General features: G+C 31.7%; 1 protein-coding gene across 8 annotated transcripts in view; it reads right to left on the reverse strand.

The window, feature by feature from the left end:
* Positions 1-15,878, reverse strand: part of LRBA (LPS responsive beige-like anchor protein) — a 754,452-nt gene that overhangs the window by 395,603 nt on the left and 342,971 nt on the right. For all 8 annotated transcript variants that reach the window (XM_012552173.3, XM_023505940.2, XM_031943309.1 and 5 more), the window contains one exon: positions 1,428-1,594. In XM_012552173.3, coding sequence (XP_012407627.1) covers positions 1,428-1,594 — 167 coding nt within the window. The remainder of the gene's footprint in view (positions 1-1,427; positions 1,595-15,878) is intronic.

Below are 15,878 nucleotides of genomic sequence, written 5' to 3' on the forward strand. Positions count from 1 at the left end.
GTTCATTTCCACAAATGAAATCCAGAGGAAAAACTAAGGTGTTTTGGGATTCTGTGCCATAATATATACAAGCTAACTATCCACAATACTGCACAGGCACTACAAATGTTATAAAGCAGAAGAGGCTTTCCCTGAGGTAGTGGAAAACAGTATCAAAAAGCTCTTTTTTCATTTTCTTTTGGTCTTCTTTAGGCCTCAACAGAATCATCTCAACTTATACTACAAACATTAACTTTGTGAAATCCAATCAATTAAGTAGTCAATTAGCAAACACTAATATATCAGATACTCTGCTAAATCTGGCAACATACCTACAAACCTGAGACAATTCATCTTTTTTAAGAAGCTCATAACCTACTCAGTATTTAGGTGGGGTGGGTGGGCAATAAGTAATCCAGATTTTTCATATATATATATTTTGTATAAGAAAATATACTTCAATATATGAATTACTCAAATCACAATTTTAAGTCTACAATGTACTCTAAACAAACAAAAACATACAAAAAAGCATGTCAAGACATATTTGTTAATTAACTATAAATATATTATTTCTAAGTCTGGATTTGCCTTTTAAACAAGGTAAAACTTGGCTTACCTGAAAATAAATAATACACAGAATTGCAAAATATCTAGAACATAGTAAGCAAAGACTTGTTGATTAATGAAAAGGAATCCAGGTAATATAATAATATTTTGCTTTCCATTGTGTCTTATAATTTTTGCCAGTTTATTTTCATACTTTGTACATTTAAACATCTAAATCTTAAAGTATAGAAAAACACAACAGGGAGAGTTTTAACAGTTGACCTACCTTAAAACTAAAAGAAACAACTATATTTATCAAGCACCTACAATATAGTGGTAAAGAAAGATAAAATTATGCCCAAGATGTTCAAATCAGTAGTCTTAAATGATAAAATACAAAACATCAATTGACCCATTTTCAAGAATTATTTTTTAAAATTTTGAACTACTATTTTTCTTCAAAGATATTCTACAATTACTCAAAAAAGTTCTTCTAATGATGTCTTTTAAAACTCAAGAGATTTAAAATATGATTTAATTTTCTTATTACACTTATCTAGAAAGTCATTCACTTACCAGCATAACTTACTTAATATATAAGATTTTTTTTCTTAAAACATTTTACCAAAAAGTACACATGCAGGTAAAAGTGTTCTTAAGTTGTTTTACATAAATTATTCATCAATGCTAAATTTAACTGAAAAGGGCAGATTTTCAAAGAAATAACTATCTTTCCCTCTGCCCAATTTTTCCTTTTTAAAATTTATTTTAGATTTATCATGGATCACAAATGAAACATTAGACTGTGCCTTACTTGGATTTGAATATAACCCAAAACACATGTTCATATATAGGTCAGCCAGAACATCAGTATCCAAAACTTAGAGTCATCTCTTTACCTTGGTGCTGAATTTCCCCAGGCTCCATGCTTATCCGTCAGTATATTGATAATTTTCTGGATTAGTTGAGTTGCTGTCACATGGTCCCGATACTTTGCTGCTCTTATTAAGTGATCACACATCTTCTCCTCTTCTCGCTTATCAGCAGAATACTGAGCACACAATGACTTCAAAGAGGAAAAATATTGATAATTTTTTAAAATACCAGAAAAAGTTATAAATTCATAGAATAAAATTAAAATATTAGTTAACTTATATAAATAATAACAAATAATGCAATATATAAATGTTATGTAAGGTTTGAAAGGCACTTCATAAGCATTATCTCATTCAAATCTTATAAAAGCTTTTGTAGCCAAGGTGCCCTTATTACGCCCATTTTAAGTTGAGGCCCAAACTTAATGCCTTGCCCATTAATGTACAGTTGCAAGATGTCTGTAATACATTTCCACTGAAAGGTTTTCTTGCCTTTGAGTATCACTCTTTTTCTCTATGCTATGCAGCCACACAAATGATATCATTTTTTTGGGGAGAGGGAGGGAGAGGGAGAATGAAAAACTGATATGAATGTTTAGAATCAATGTTTGGTAGGTAAATAAGATAAAAACAACTGACCTTATTTCACATACTTTCAAGTAAAGGACTAATTCTAGGGTTAGTACAGAAAATCCATTAACACTTGGCTCAAGTGAAGATTTTTCAAAGCATATTCAGGGAAGAACTTTCACCAGCAATAAACTTCCACTACATTGGCATCTTCCTCATTATTCCTAAATAAAGGTTTTTATCCCTTTTAGAGACACAACTTAAGAACTACATTAATATTTAAGAATTTAAAAGGTAAAACATCATACATACATATACATTTAAAGTGTGAAGGGTCGTTAAAAAATTATAAGTTAATTGAAGAATAGTAGCAGCACTTAAAAAACTAAATAAATGTAATTTAGAGAAGCGAGAAAATGTTATCTTAGGATTTTATTAAAAATGGAAAACATCTCAAAAATTATTACAATGTAACAACAAGTCAACAGACATGTGAATTTTTCAGACACTCACAAATTGATCAAAGGGCCAGGATGCTTCACAGAATTTCTTTTGAATTCTTATCCTGAAACTAAGAAGGTGTTTAAAAGTATGGAAATGAGGATTATCTGTTGTTATCCACATGAAATTAAAATTTTAGTATTATATGTGTGTGTATATATATGTAAAATAAAATTTAAATATTAGTATTACCTTCTTACACTATCAATGTCTAAACTTATATCTATACACTAGAAATTACAGGGATAATAATTTCCAGTTCAGAATAGCGAATACCCCCATACAGCTTTAAAGAAATTACTGAACTACTGGAGGTCTTTTCAAAAAATATATTATTTCTATCATGTTCAGTAACATTAGAGCATTTTCTTAACTTTCTCCAAGAACACTTGATAAAGATTTGATAAGATGTAACTTTATAGTTTGCTTAAAAAGGAATAATTTTAAAAACAACTATCCAGAGTAAGCTAAGTAGTAAAATGGTTTAAAGTGCTCTTTAATGGATCCTCCTTTACAATTTGAGCAGCAACTTTTCATATCTGACATAAAATCCATAGATATAAATCACATTAGAGGGCTATTCTTTCTCGATTATCAATCTCTGTCTCTTTGTGCAACATTAAAGTCACATTTGACCTTAAAAGAAGATAAAATGGAAACCAAACTAGAATGTTTTATAAAAGATATAATGGACTTGTATAACTCCTAAAAAAAATCTTTATTATGTAATTTTGAATAAATTCTTTATGAAATATCCACCAGAAATTCCATATATAAATATGATAACTAAAGGCATTAAAAAAAAACTGTTAACAGTTGTCTGATCAGCAACTTCATACTTAAAATAATTTCAAGTATATATGTATTTGTACTTATTTGCAGTGGCTGTTGGAAGGGCTTGAATTTGTGAGGGAGAGGGGGTAGAGAAAAGGAGCACAAGGGAGAAAAAGGATAATGTCTGAAACATGGTTGCCAACATAATAATCAAATTTTTGTGATTTTTTTAAAAAAAGCTTAATATTAAGATTTCTAACACTTTACTGTTAGCTTTCACCTTACTTTCTAACTTGCACATAGCCTGAGTATAAGATTATTATAATTAAAATAGATCAAAGCATTTTAGGGAATGATATCTAATGTAGATCTTCATGAAAATGAACCATAGTCAATACCATTAAAAATTTCAAAGCATGATCTCTCATAAATGAAAAAGTTAAAATGAGCAAACGATCTACCTCTAAAAAAATTATTTAAGATTTTACCTAATTATAATTCATTATTTACTATCTGAATTTGAAACCTTTCTTTTTTCATGTTCTAGAAGTCACAGCTCAAACTAGTCCTATCCTCTAAGTAAGAATGCTTGAAATTTTCAAATCTGAACTGAAATATCAAATGGCAAAACTTTTCAAAATGTTTCAATGAAAAGAATCCTGAAGTACAGAGACTACATTTTCTGCTCACAGTTCAAGTTAAAGGATAAATAGCTAATATTGCTTACCACAATTTATCTCATTATATCCTTATAACAATCCTGTAGGGTAGATTCTATAATTTCCATTTTTTAGATGAAAACCTCTAAGTAAGAGAGGTTAAGAGCCAGGGACACACAAGTAGTATTAAAAGTAGGATTTGAATTCAAGTTTCCTGATACACAAACCCCTCATTCTATCCACCTACATGCCACACAAAATAGGTTTCTGATGCCTGTATATTCCCTACTATTAAGTTAAGAGCAAACAGAATAACTTTGGTGGTGGTTGAACCTTAAAAAAAATTTTTTCTTGCACTTCACTTTTGCAAAACAGGATTTTAATATTAACTTTCAATCTTGAGAGCTATATTCAATATGCTGAGAGAAAAAAAAATCATTTTAACAAAGAGAACAATTACATTAAAGTCAGAATAATATTTTGCATTATTTTTAAAAATAAAAATTATTTTAATTTCTGCATTATAATGAAATTCAAGTTGATAAAGAGTCCATCTTTGTGGTCAAAACAATCAACACATTCCTATCAAAAACAGAATGTCTGTAAATCTGGATATTCCTTCCCTTTTCACTCAATCCCATCCATTCTCACCAGAATGTGGTATTAAAAAGCAACCAGAAACATTCCAAGAAATTCATGTTGTATTACTAAATAAGCACTCAAGAAATATCTAAATACTATTCACAACTTGGGGGAAGAGGGGGAGAATCATAGAAACAGAGGAGACAACAGGCATCTCCAAGAAAAAACTACACGAAAACTAATTTAATTCAGAATAAAATTAATCTATTCTGATTTTAAATGATGGCTCAGGGGATAACATTCTGGGCCTGGTATGTGGAAACATTTAGTTCAAATCAGGCATCAATCATTCGCTAGCTGTGTGTCTCTAGACAAGTTACTTAATTCTGCCTCAGTTTCCTCAACTGCAAAATAAGAATAACATTACCATCTACCTCTCAAGGTAGTTGTAAGGATCAAATGAGATATTATCTGAAAAACAATTATCATGATGTCTGACAAATAGGCACTACTTCCTCCCTTCCCTTCTTTTCCAGTATTCTTCCTCTCCTTCTTCCATTCTTCCCGATCTCCTCTTTCTTTGTTTCTTTATATTAAAGGAATAAAAGAATGTGAAGAGCTACAAAATACTTTGAAGATCACCTAGTCCACCCTACTTCAATTTACAGATGACAAAACTCAGAAAAAAAAAATTTGCCCATGATCGCGTGGGCTAGTTTGTTATGAATGATTTGGGACTTGAACGCATTTTCTTAATTCAGTGCCCTTTCCATTCTTCTTTACTATCCGGGATTCTAATCCTTTCTGCCATAAAGTAAATCATTCTTTCTGTTAAACCAGTATCACATGTGTTTCATAATAAGAATAGCTGGTGTTTATACAGGTCTCTCAGGCATGTCAAACTCTGCATTTTTCAACCATCATTAGAAAGAAATACTATTAAGTATTACATTCTCATTTTACAAGGGAAGATTCAGAGAACAAAAGATGGTGAATAAATTTGTTTATGTTCACACATCTACTAACTCAGTGAGAACAGGTTTTGAATGCAGCATTCTTCTTCCTCTCTCCAAATCCAGTACTTTGTGTTCCACACACCCTGTATACAAGATATAACTACTCAAGGGTATTTAGCTAGATTTAAAGCAAATTGTTAAATGGTCCTTAGCAGTTTGCCAAACATGGCGCATCATTCAGAATGCAGTTCTTTATCTAAGATTGCTGCTGGTAATCAGGATGGGCGAGGAGAAAAAGTCATGGGTGCAAAGATACAAGAGCCCTGAGAGGTCATCTGGTCCAGGCACTAAAGAAATTAGTTAGCTGCCCAAACTTATACAGATAGCAAAAAAAAAAAAAAAAAAAAAAAAAAAAAAAAAAAAAAAAGCAGCAATGCTTACACAGGAACACACCACATATATCTAAAAACCCAAGCCCGTTCTCTAGTATTCCAACCTGTAATTATGATGTAGCCGGAGAGTTTTTGTGAGATCAAAGATAGTCAACCACTATAAAGAGACTACCCACAAATGCTGTGGTTTCTAACAAAAATAATTTACAATAACCGAGAATGAGTTATGTGGATTATAAACAAATTTCTAACTCAGCATTTTAACTATTGCTCTATTCTTTTAGTAGAATTCATGAATTATAAAACAAAACTTAATCAATATTTTAATTAGGAAATGGGAAGGACTATCAAATCATGAAATAAAATATAAGTGGAGGATGCTTCACAAAGGCTCAATTTGCAAACCTAGCTTTATATGAAAGTATATCAATTAGGTTGAAAACACTGATGTATCTTTAAGAAATATAGACATGAACATCATTATCCATCATTGGCTATGTGCAAAGAACACAAAAGATCAACCAACCAAAAAAAATTATTGACAATTTCTAAGAATTTTTCTATATATGTAAATAATTTTATACAGATGAATTCAGCTCAATACAAATAAGCAAACTGGCCAAAATGAAGTTTTTGACATTCTATTTTTGCTTATATGTATATCTATCTATCTCTCTATATGTATCCTTTTCTTTTCTCCTCCCATTGAACCATCCTATATATCATATCCTACATAACACCCCATACAATAAATAGAATTTGTTTAAAGCCAAAAAGATGGGGGGAGGGGGGGGGCGCGCGGAGAGAGAATCATAAGACATGACAAAAACATAGAAAGAGTATGAAAATATATGTAAAGTCCAAAACTCATGATCCTCCCACTTCTGCAAAAGGGTGGTATTGAAGTGTTTCCTCATATAGCTTCTTTTGAGCCACACTTAATTCATTATAATTTTGCAGCATTCAATTTTGATTTCTTTTAATGGTTATTTTTTTATATTGTTGTAGTCATTGCCTAAATTGTTCTCTTGGCTCTGCTTATTTTATTCTGGATCAATTCCATGTAGATATGTCCATGATTCTTTTTAATCATAAAATTCATCATTTTTATAATACGATAATATTCTATTGTATTCATGTACCACAATTTGCTTAACCATTCCTAGATTAACAAACATCTATTTTGTTTCCAATCATTTGCTATCACAAAAAGTGCTATAATGAAGATACTGTTGTATACAGAAACTTTTTTATGATTAGTGGTCTTCTCATGATAAGAAGCTGATAATGAAATTACTAAATCAAAAGAAATGGGCATTTCAGTGATTTTATTTACTTAATTCTGAAATGCTTTATAAAATGGTTGTGTTGGTTCATAGTTTTACCAATGAGTACTAGTTTGTCTATTGAGTACTTTCATCTTTCATTGTTTTTGCCAATTTACAGATTAGGAGGTAAAAACTCAAAAGTATTTTCACTTTTATTTTCCTTAGTTGGTGATTTTGGAACATTCATGTAGTTCTTAACAGTATTTTTTTCTTTTGAGAACAATTTGTTTATATTCTTTAATCACTTATCTAACAGGAATGGTTTTGGAAATAAATTCGCTTACTTAAAATGGATTACAAGTTATCCATGCATATAACCTGTAAATAAAAGGCTATTAAATTTAAAAAAAAAAAAAAAAAAAGATGGCTATTAGGAAGTAGATAAATTAAAAAAAAAAAAAAATGGATTACAAAGCTGCCAGCAAGAAATACACCTAGATTAAAAGCATTTGGTTAAAACATTAAGTTTACATAAGAAAAAAAAGTATTTAAAAATCACAATGTCCTCAAAATAAAACTAGTTAATTCATTAGGATACTAGTACAAATATATTAATTAAATACAAAAGGGTTAATGATAAAATGTTAAATGAATTGCTATATTACTTCAATTAGGTGGTTTCTATTCCAGGTGAATATGAGGAAAGAGAGGAAATAACATTAAAAATTTAGATGGTTCACAGAGTACAAATCTGAAAAACTACTTCTATAGCAATTAAACTAATCAATAAAAATGATTGTTATCTTGTACAATTTCAAGATAAAACAATTGTTTTATCCAGTAGAAAACATGTAAACTACTCAAAATAAAAGTTAGACATTAATTTTTTTAAATTAATAATACATTTGCATCTGACTCATTTTAGCTAGGTTTAGATAGGAAATAGGTTTATTAGGAAAATATACTTTAAAATATATTGACATTCCATAAGACAATTCAGAATAAGATGTTCAACTGATTGAGAAAGTATTTTTAAGAAGACCAAAATGCATGATGAGTAAAGGATTCCTTTAATGACAATCACAGCAAGATTTTCCAAGAACTTTCTATTTTAAGTAGTCCAATCGAAAAGCTACAATATAGAACAGTTCTTATTGATCATATAGAAATCCAATTACAGAACAAGAAATCTACATTGAGGTCACAAAGTTGTAGGAAACTGGTAGTTCAAAAAGATGGGGGAAAGATGAAGCAACTGAGACAATATATTAATGGAGAAAGAAGTTTTAAGACCTCACAGCACAGAGCGTTTCTACACCTAAAATCAGGCACATAAGTTATCAAGCAGAACAATGGGTTGGTAATGCTTATATGTTCTTATAAGTCATATTTAATACTACGTGGATCTCTACAAGTAAGAACAATGTTGACTTAGGCTTGAAGAATATTCTGATAATTTTTTCTGTAAAAATGAATATATTTAAGATTATTAATAACAACTTCTTTATCATAAAGCATCTAAATTGTCGTGTGTTCATGGAGCTCCAGTTGACTGTGTTTGGTGGCTGCAGAGAAGACCTAATGTCACCACTAAATGTACAGTATGTACATAAGAAAGAAGATTACAATTACAAGCATGTAACCAAAGCATGAGAATCAAGTAAAATGAGAAAAGGCAAGTTCATGACCATCCACAAATATATGTGATCTGCCCTATGCCGAGGCCTGAGATGAAATAAATAAGATGAACTAGAGAAATATGCAAATACATTATCCCATGAGAAAAAAAGAGATATGCAGATTACAGCAGGATAGAAGAAAGAACTGCCTAAAAATCATAGCTGTCCCAAAATAGAGTAAACTTCTTCAGTACTGGTCTCTGGATTTCTAAAAGTGTGAGCTGAACTGCCTTTTGTTGGAAGGGCAGGCAGTTCCTGCTTGTCTCAGAGATCTCTAAATCATGGCCCCTTTACTCTGACCTTCAGTTTTCATAAGAAGTTGATTTCTAGGGGTCCTACACTCTAAATGGTGAGTTTTTACTTGACACATTTCCTTGCCACACCCCAGCCATGATGCTATGCTCACATCTTCTATTTCCTTCTTTTTATCCTCTAATTTCTTTTATGAGGAATTTAAGCTTCCTGAGGGAAATAACAGTCTTGTTTGCTTTTTAAAAATTTTCCAATGCTTAATATAATGCCCAGCACAAACTATTTGAATTAAATAACTAATAACTGCTTCTCCATTTATTAATTTAATTAGATGGACAAATCAATGTATGATGGAGAATCAGTTGGTTAGTTTATTAAGCACTTACCCATACCAGAGACTATGCTAAGCATCAGAAATGCAAAGAAAGACAAAATCATTGGGAGCTCAAATTCTAATGAGAGTGATAATATTCAAGTAACTGCATACAATGCAAGTGAGAAGTAAACTTAGAGGAAAGGCACCAACAAGAGAAAGGACCAACAAAGACTACTGAGAATAAGTTGGATTTCACTGAGCCTTGAAGGCAATCAGCAGGCAAAGGTGAGGAAGAAAGGCCAGGAACAATTAAGGCCCAGAATTAGGGGATAGAGGGTCAAGAACAAGAAATACAAAGCAGTTCAGAAGCTTGAATCATAGAATTCATGGAGGGAGTAAAAGACTATAAAGACAGTAAAGGTGTCAAAGTGTAAGAGACAGGGGGAGTGGTAATAAAAGAGCCACTGAAGCACAATGAAAAGAAAGAGGACAAAAATCAGTCCTAAAATTAAGATCATCTAGGTAGCTGAGTGAAAAGATGCTGGAAGAGAAACAAAAGTGAAGGCTATCACAATAGTCTAGATGAAAAGTGATGAGGACTTGTACACGGGTGGTAACAGTATAAAGAGAGAAAGGGAGACATACATAAAAGATATTGTGAAAACAAAAAGGATAAAATCTGATTACAGATTGTATGTGCAGAGAGAGAGTGGATAGTCAAGGAAGTCAATGAAGCTGTGAGGATGACAGTACCTATAAACAGACACAGAAGAACTGAGAAGAATTCTTAGAAGAACTTGAAGTTGGGGGGGAAAGACATGAATTCTCTTTCAGACAGATTGAGTTTGAGATGCCAAAGGGAAGTCCAGTTTGAAAATTCTTAAGACAGTTAGTCATGAGGGATGAGACCTAAAGAGAGAGGTATAGAAACAAAGTCAATGGACTCCAAAAACATAAGCACAAAATCCATATAACTTATAACCTATTTATTCAATTCCAACCTATGCAGTTCTTGCCATGTCTTTCTATACCTCCTTACAGAGGATCTGTAAAACTTGATGGATTCTCTAGTTCTTTTGGCTTTTGTAATTATCATTTTAGACATCCATCCATGTGGGAATCAACTGACAAGATCATCAAGTGACAACATAGCATAGAAGAAGAGAAAGCCTAAAACAGATAATTGGGGGATTATTGATTAGTGGGGAGTGACCTGGATAAAGTTTCAGCAAAGAAGACAGAAGAGACAGCTAGGAGAAGAAGCAAAGGAGAATAGTGTTAAGGAAAGCTAGAGAGAAGAAGGGTGGCAACAAACAGAGGGAAGAGCTGCACAAAAGTCAATAAGAATAAAGATCCAGAAAAAAGAATTAAATTTGGCAATCAAGAAACCAATGGTAACTTCAACAACAATGAAAAGATGAAGTAAATCTTGTTGAGAAGAGGAAAACTAGTATATTTATAGGCAATAGGGAATAGCTGGTAAAACAGGAAGATAATGGAAGATTGAAAGTGAGACTATAGAGAACGCAATCACAATAGGACCAACCATTTGCCTTGGAAAAAAGAAGAGCTACCTCTTTGTGTGAGATAACTAGGAAAGAGATATAGAGGGAAGATGTCTCAATTCTGTTGAAATAATAAGAAAGGGAGAAGGAGCAGCAACTAACTTAGGATTTTTCAAAGGAGAGGTCCTCATAGGAACTGTAGGTGCCTCAAAGTGCAATGGAGAAATTCAGGTTGGCGAGATGTAGAGGGCTCAAACTTGAGTTCATGCACTAAAGTGCCAACAACTCAGCATTTAAAGCTAATTACTGATTGGACAATACTCTATAAGCATATACCTGGAAAATGGCCCTTCCCACTATCCTGTGCTGGTTCGATAACTGGTGTATACAGAGAATTGTAGGAGGGACTAGGGAATGGAGTAAAACTAGCTAGGGTCATTCTGGGTGGGAGGCGAAGAAGGAAGGTCATGGAGATTCTACTTCAATACAATTCAATCCTACCTCTAAAGACCAAGAATAAAGACTAAGGACTTTTGCTTATCCTGACTCCAGAGGATTCTAAGGTTTCCAGGGTGCTAACGCAGTCATCACAGCGAAAGTAAGCTGTACCACAGATGACCTACACATGAGATTAATAGTTACATAGTAATATGAAAATAAAACAGATAGATGGTCTATCTATCTGTACTGATTTTTGTTTTGTACTGATAGTGACAAAAGGTCTACTGGATAAAACAAGCTGCACAAAACTTCTATAAGGATGTATGGAAAGATGTCGCTAAGAATTACACAGGCTGGGACTGAATAAATAATTTGACTGTAGTTTGTATGGATTGTATACTGATTTCTGGAGTCCTTTAAGAGTTTCTTGGATGTGAAGTAAAACCACAGAACTATTTCTACTTGTGTTTCTGTTCTTAGGGGCTTAAAGCAAACTTTGATATAGATGCCAATAGTATGCAATTCTTTTGAGCACTATACATGGTTACTTCAATACCTGTGCATTGGAGAATAAGATTTGAAAGAGACAACAGTTAGAATCCCTTTAGTCTAACATATCTCAAGTGTGTAAATAATCTGCATTTTAAAACTGTGTCAATGATCTACAGTTTCTAGGGACTGTAATGAATTTCAGAGATCTGGAAAGTAAGCAACTAAAATACAAGGAATACAGTTTAACATCAACTCCCCTCAATTTATTTGGAAATTTTTTTAATGTTAGATATAAAACATTCTTACAACATTTTATTTTTCATGTCATGATTCACTAGAAAAAGAATTGGTGGCAAGAGCAAATGTACATGAGATAAAATAAAATTTAGTGGAAGAGAGGCATGTTTTCTAGACCTATAGACCAAACCATTTTTAAAATATTAGGTTCCTTTTAGTTCATATATTTTGAAATAACAAGAATTAGCAAGAACTTCAAAGAGAAAAAAATGATATAAGCCTAAATTGAATCAAAACTTTAAATTAATACTGCAACTTAAAAAAAAAACACTTTGATTTTCAATTAACTCAAATATTGTCCCTCACTTATTAAGTGGTTTGCATCATTATATATACATATTTACAGAAAATCATCATCAGATGAAAATAGGAAGCAGTTCTTCCTTTCATGATAAATCTATTTTAAAAATATAATTTTTAATAAATAAATAAATTATAAAACTTTCAATTTAAGATACCTCTAAACTTGATTCTTGATCTCAGATTTAAAGTCTTTTCTTAAGGGGAGAAAATGCAGCCTAAAGCAATCTTACCAATACTCTATTTTAAATAGGATTTTAAAAAATGAAAAATGTTTTTGGAAATTTTGAGTCTTAAAAACTCAAAAGCAAACAAAAATCAACCAATAACAATGACAACCACCTTTAATTCTAAAATGATACCTCTGATATCCAGTACCTCAAAGTATTCATCTTCATCAACAAGACAAAAGCCCAAGCCAATGAAACTCCTCCTTCGGATAATAGCCATCAAGGCTAAATAGGAGGAATACTTATCAAAATATTTCTTCTATTTTTTTAATGGTCTACATACAATGGATCGGTTTCTTATCTCTGCAAACCAAAGTTTTCAAGTAATTTTTTTTACAATTATTTTAACAGTCATTGCAAGGTTTGAATTTTTTACCTTAGATTTTTAATGTTAAATAGTTCATTTAAGATGACTATATTAAAGTATTTTAATAGCATTAAATATTATGCGATAAAAATCAATGTCCTGCTGGTCATTTCTTATAGAACATTAATATTCCATAACATTCATACATCATAAGTTATTCAATCATTCTCCAACTGATGGGCATCAACTTAGTTTATGATTCCTTGACACTATAAAAAGGCCTGCTACAAGCATTTTTACACATGTGGATCCTTTTCCCTTTTTCATGATCTCTTTAGGATACAGGCAGTGAAGGATCAAAGGGTATGCCCAATTTGATGGCCCTTCAGGCACAGTTCTATAACGGTTGGATCAGTTCACAACTCCACCAACGATACATTAATAAGGCTATAACTTGTAAAAGATAGTATTAGTTGCAGTCCTGGAAGGAGCTATGCCATTAATATCACAAATCTAGTATCTGTCTCTATGACCCTATGAAAAGAATTTTTAACAGAAGAAAGAGTTGAAAAAAGGAATGATGAGAAGAAAACTATTTTTAATGAAACCAGAGTATGGGTATTATGTTTTTAATTGACTTATATGACATATTGTGAACAGTACTATTTAAAAACACTGTAAAAAAATATTTTAAGTATACAGAAAACTTTGTATGTACAACACAATAAAATGACACACCAAAGGTACATGCAATTTTTGTTCTGAACCATCTTATTAGGTTTAATATCACAAACTTTGGATACATCTTTCTTATAAACATTCACCAAGAAATCACTCTTTTTGCACAGATATCATTCTGTTACCTATAAATAACCTTAAATTTTCATGTCTTTAAAAGGAGGAGGAGGAATGATTTAAACTAGATTAAAAGTTTCTTAACATTTTTGCAAATCCAGTAAAAACAATAAACTTTCTCAGAATGACAGTTTGAGTTTTTTAAAGGAGGTGTGAATTCGGATATCTCATACTAAACCTGAAATCTCCCAATCGTGTGAACTCCACTGAGTATTTAGGTACTTATGAGCTCTCTAAAGGTGGGAACACAAGCATCGTTTCTATCAGTTGTACTTAGTACCTTGTTTCAAGTTCTGGCCCAAAATATCTCCTTCTAAGATCAAATCAATCATATTGAACCATGCCAAATTAGATAATTATTGTCTCTATCAACTCCAATGGCTTAACAATTTGTAAAGATTCCAACAGGCTTGCTCATGCCTACAGTGTGCCTCTTCATTTATCTCTGAATGATACTTATATTCAATTCTTTGGAGACTGTTACTTTCCATGTCATATTATACTACAAGTAGAATATATATATTGAAAAGATGGTCCTTTGTGTCAAAGAGAAGTGTGTTAATTAAAAGAACTTCCAACATGTTCTCCTCCTACTGTTCTAGTTCTGAGTCTTAATTCATTATTTAATTGTACTGTGTATCTTAGAAATGAATACTGATGAACAAGCTCTATATCCATCCAACTTCAAATGATAATCTAAGCAATAAATATTCTATAGCTACTTTTTTTCATATGTAGCATATTATCTAAAATTATTTTGATCAGTTACCTATCTCTTCTAGTAACTTCATAATGTTCTGAGATTCAGTGCAACCAGAAAGTTGTCATAGGTAGAAATAGTTGAATGATTTCATAATTCATAGGGATTTGCCTTTTAACTTGGACTTTGTGGTTGATTGCTTCCCTTGTTTTTGGGAAACTCCTTTGCCAATCATGCATCTCCTACTTTGTAGACCTGCTTGATGATTAAAATAATGGATCATCAATGAAGGCTTTATCCCTTATCATTTAATGAATTTTTAATAATTTGGTTGGATGCGGAAAAAGTTATAGAAGTAGAACTTTTAAGGTAGTATTTTTTCTGTTTTGAATCAAATACTTTTTGATAATAAGAATTCACCTTTTCAGTGAATTATGACATGTTAAGGGTGTAGTATTTTCAGAAATGTCACTAACTATTCCATTTTGTCTACTACTGTCCTCATCAGGAAGGTCCTCAATTCATTTATAGATTATTCTCATAAAAATATTATACAAACAGAAAAGTAGGCATATCGGTTAGTATTTGATAGTTTCTGATTTTTCTTCAGTAATAATTAAGTCCATTATTTTCCTCCATTGACATAGTTTTGTCCCCTTTTTCAAATTCATTCTGAATTAATCCCTCAGTTGAATAATTTGGTTGCTTAAAGCACAAACTTCTATAAATTTGATCTAATCTATCTGCTTTTTTCTTTTTCTTTCTTTTTTTGTTTCTTAAGTATATGTGGGACTGTGACAGCATATGAGCATGGTGGTGTTACTCTCTTGGAGAGTGAAAACACTTTGTAATTTAAAAGTCCTGTTTGTCTTTTCCACTTTCTTCTATTTCTTATCCTCTTCTATTCATCCTTAAATGTAGCACTTTAAGACTTCTGATGCAAAAACATTGCAACTAAATGTCATAGAGGATAGGACAATGTACTTGTAATCAGGATGGCCTATATTCAGATCTAATATCAGATGATTAATTAGCTGTGTGATCCTTCAGCAAGTCCCTTAACTTCTCTCTGCCTCAGTTTCTTCATCTTTTAAATGAAGATAATAGCACTTATCTCCCAGGTTTGTAGTGCGAATAAAATGAAATAATGTTTGTAAAACACTTTATAAATCTTAAAGGAATATACAAATACTAGTCATTGTGGTGGCAGGGATTGGGATGATGATGATGATGATGATGATGATGATGATGATATTGTGTTGATAGAATCAAGCCTCAAAACCCTTTTAAATGAGATACATGATGTTTCAAAATTATTTGGGCAATCTGAACAGGGGTGGAAAACTATGTGCATCACCTGTCAGATTAGCTAGAATGACAGGGAAAGATAATGCGGAAT

The sequence above is a fragment of the Sarcophilus harrisii genome, chromosome 6 (genome assembly GCF_902635505.1).
Source record: "Sarcophilus harrisii chromosome 6, mSarHar1.11, whole genome shotgun sequence".
NCBI lineage: Eukaryota > Metazoa > Chordata > Mammalia > Dasyuromorphia > Dasyuridae > Sarcophilus > Sarcophilus harrisii.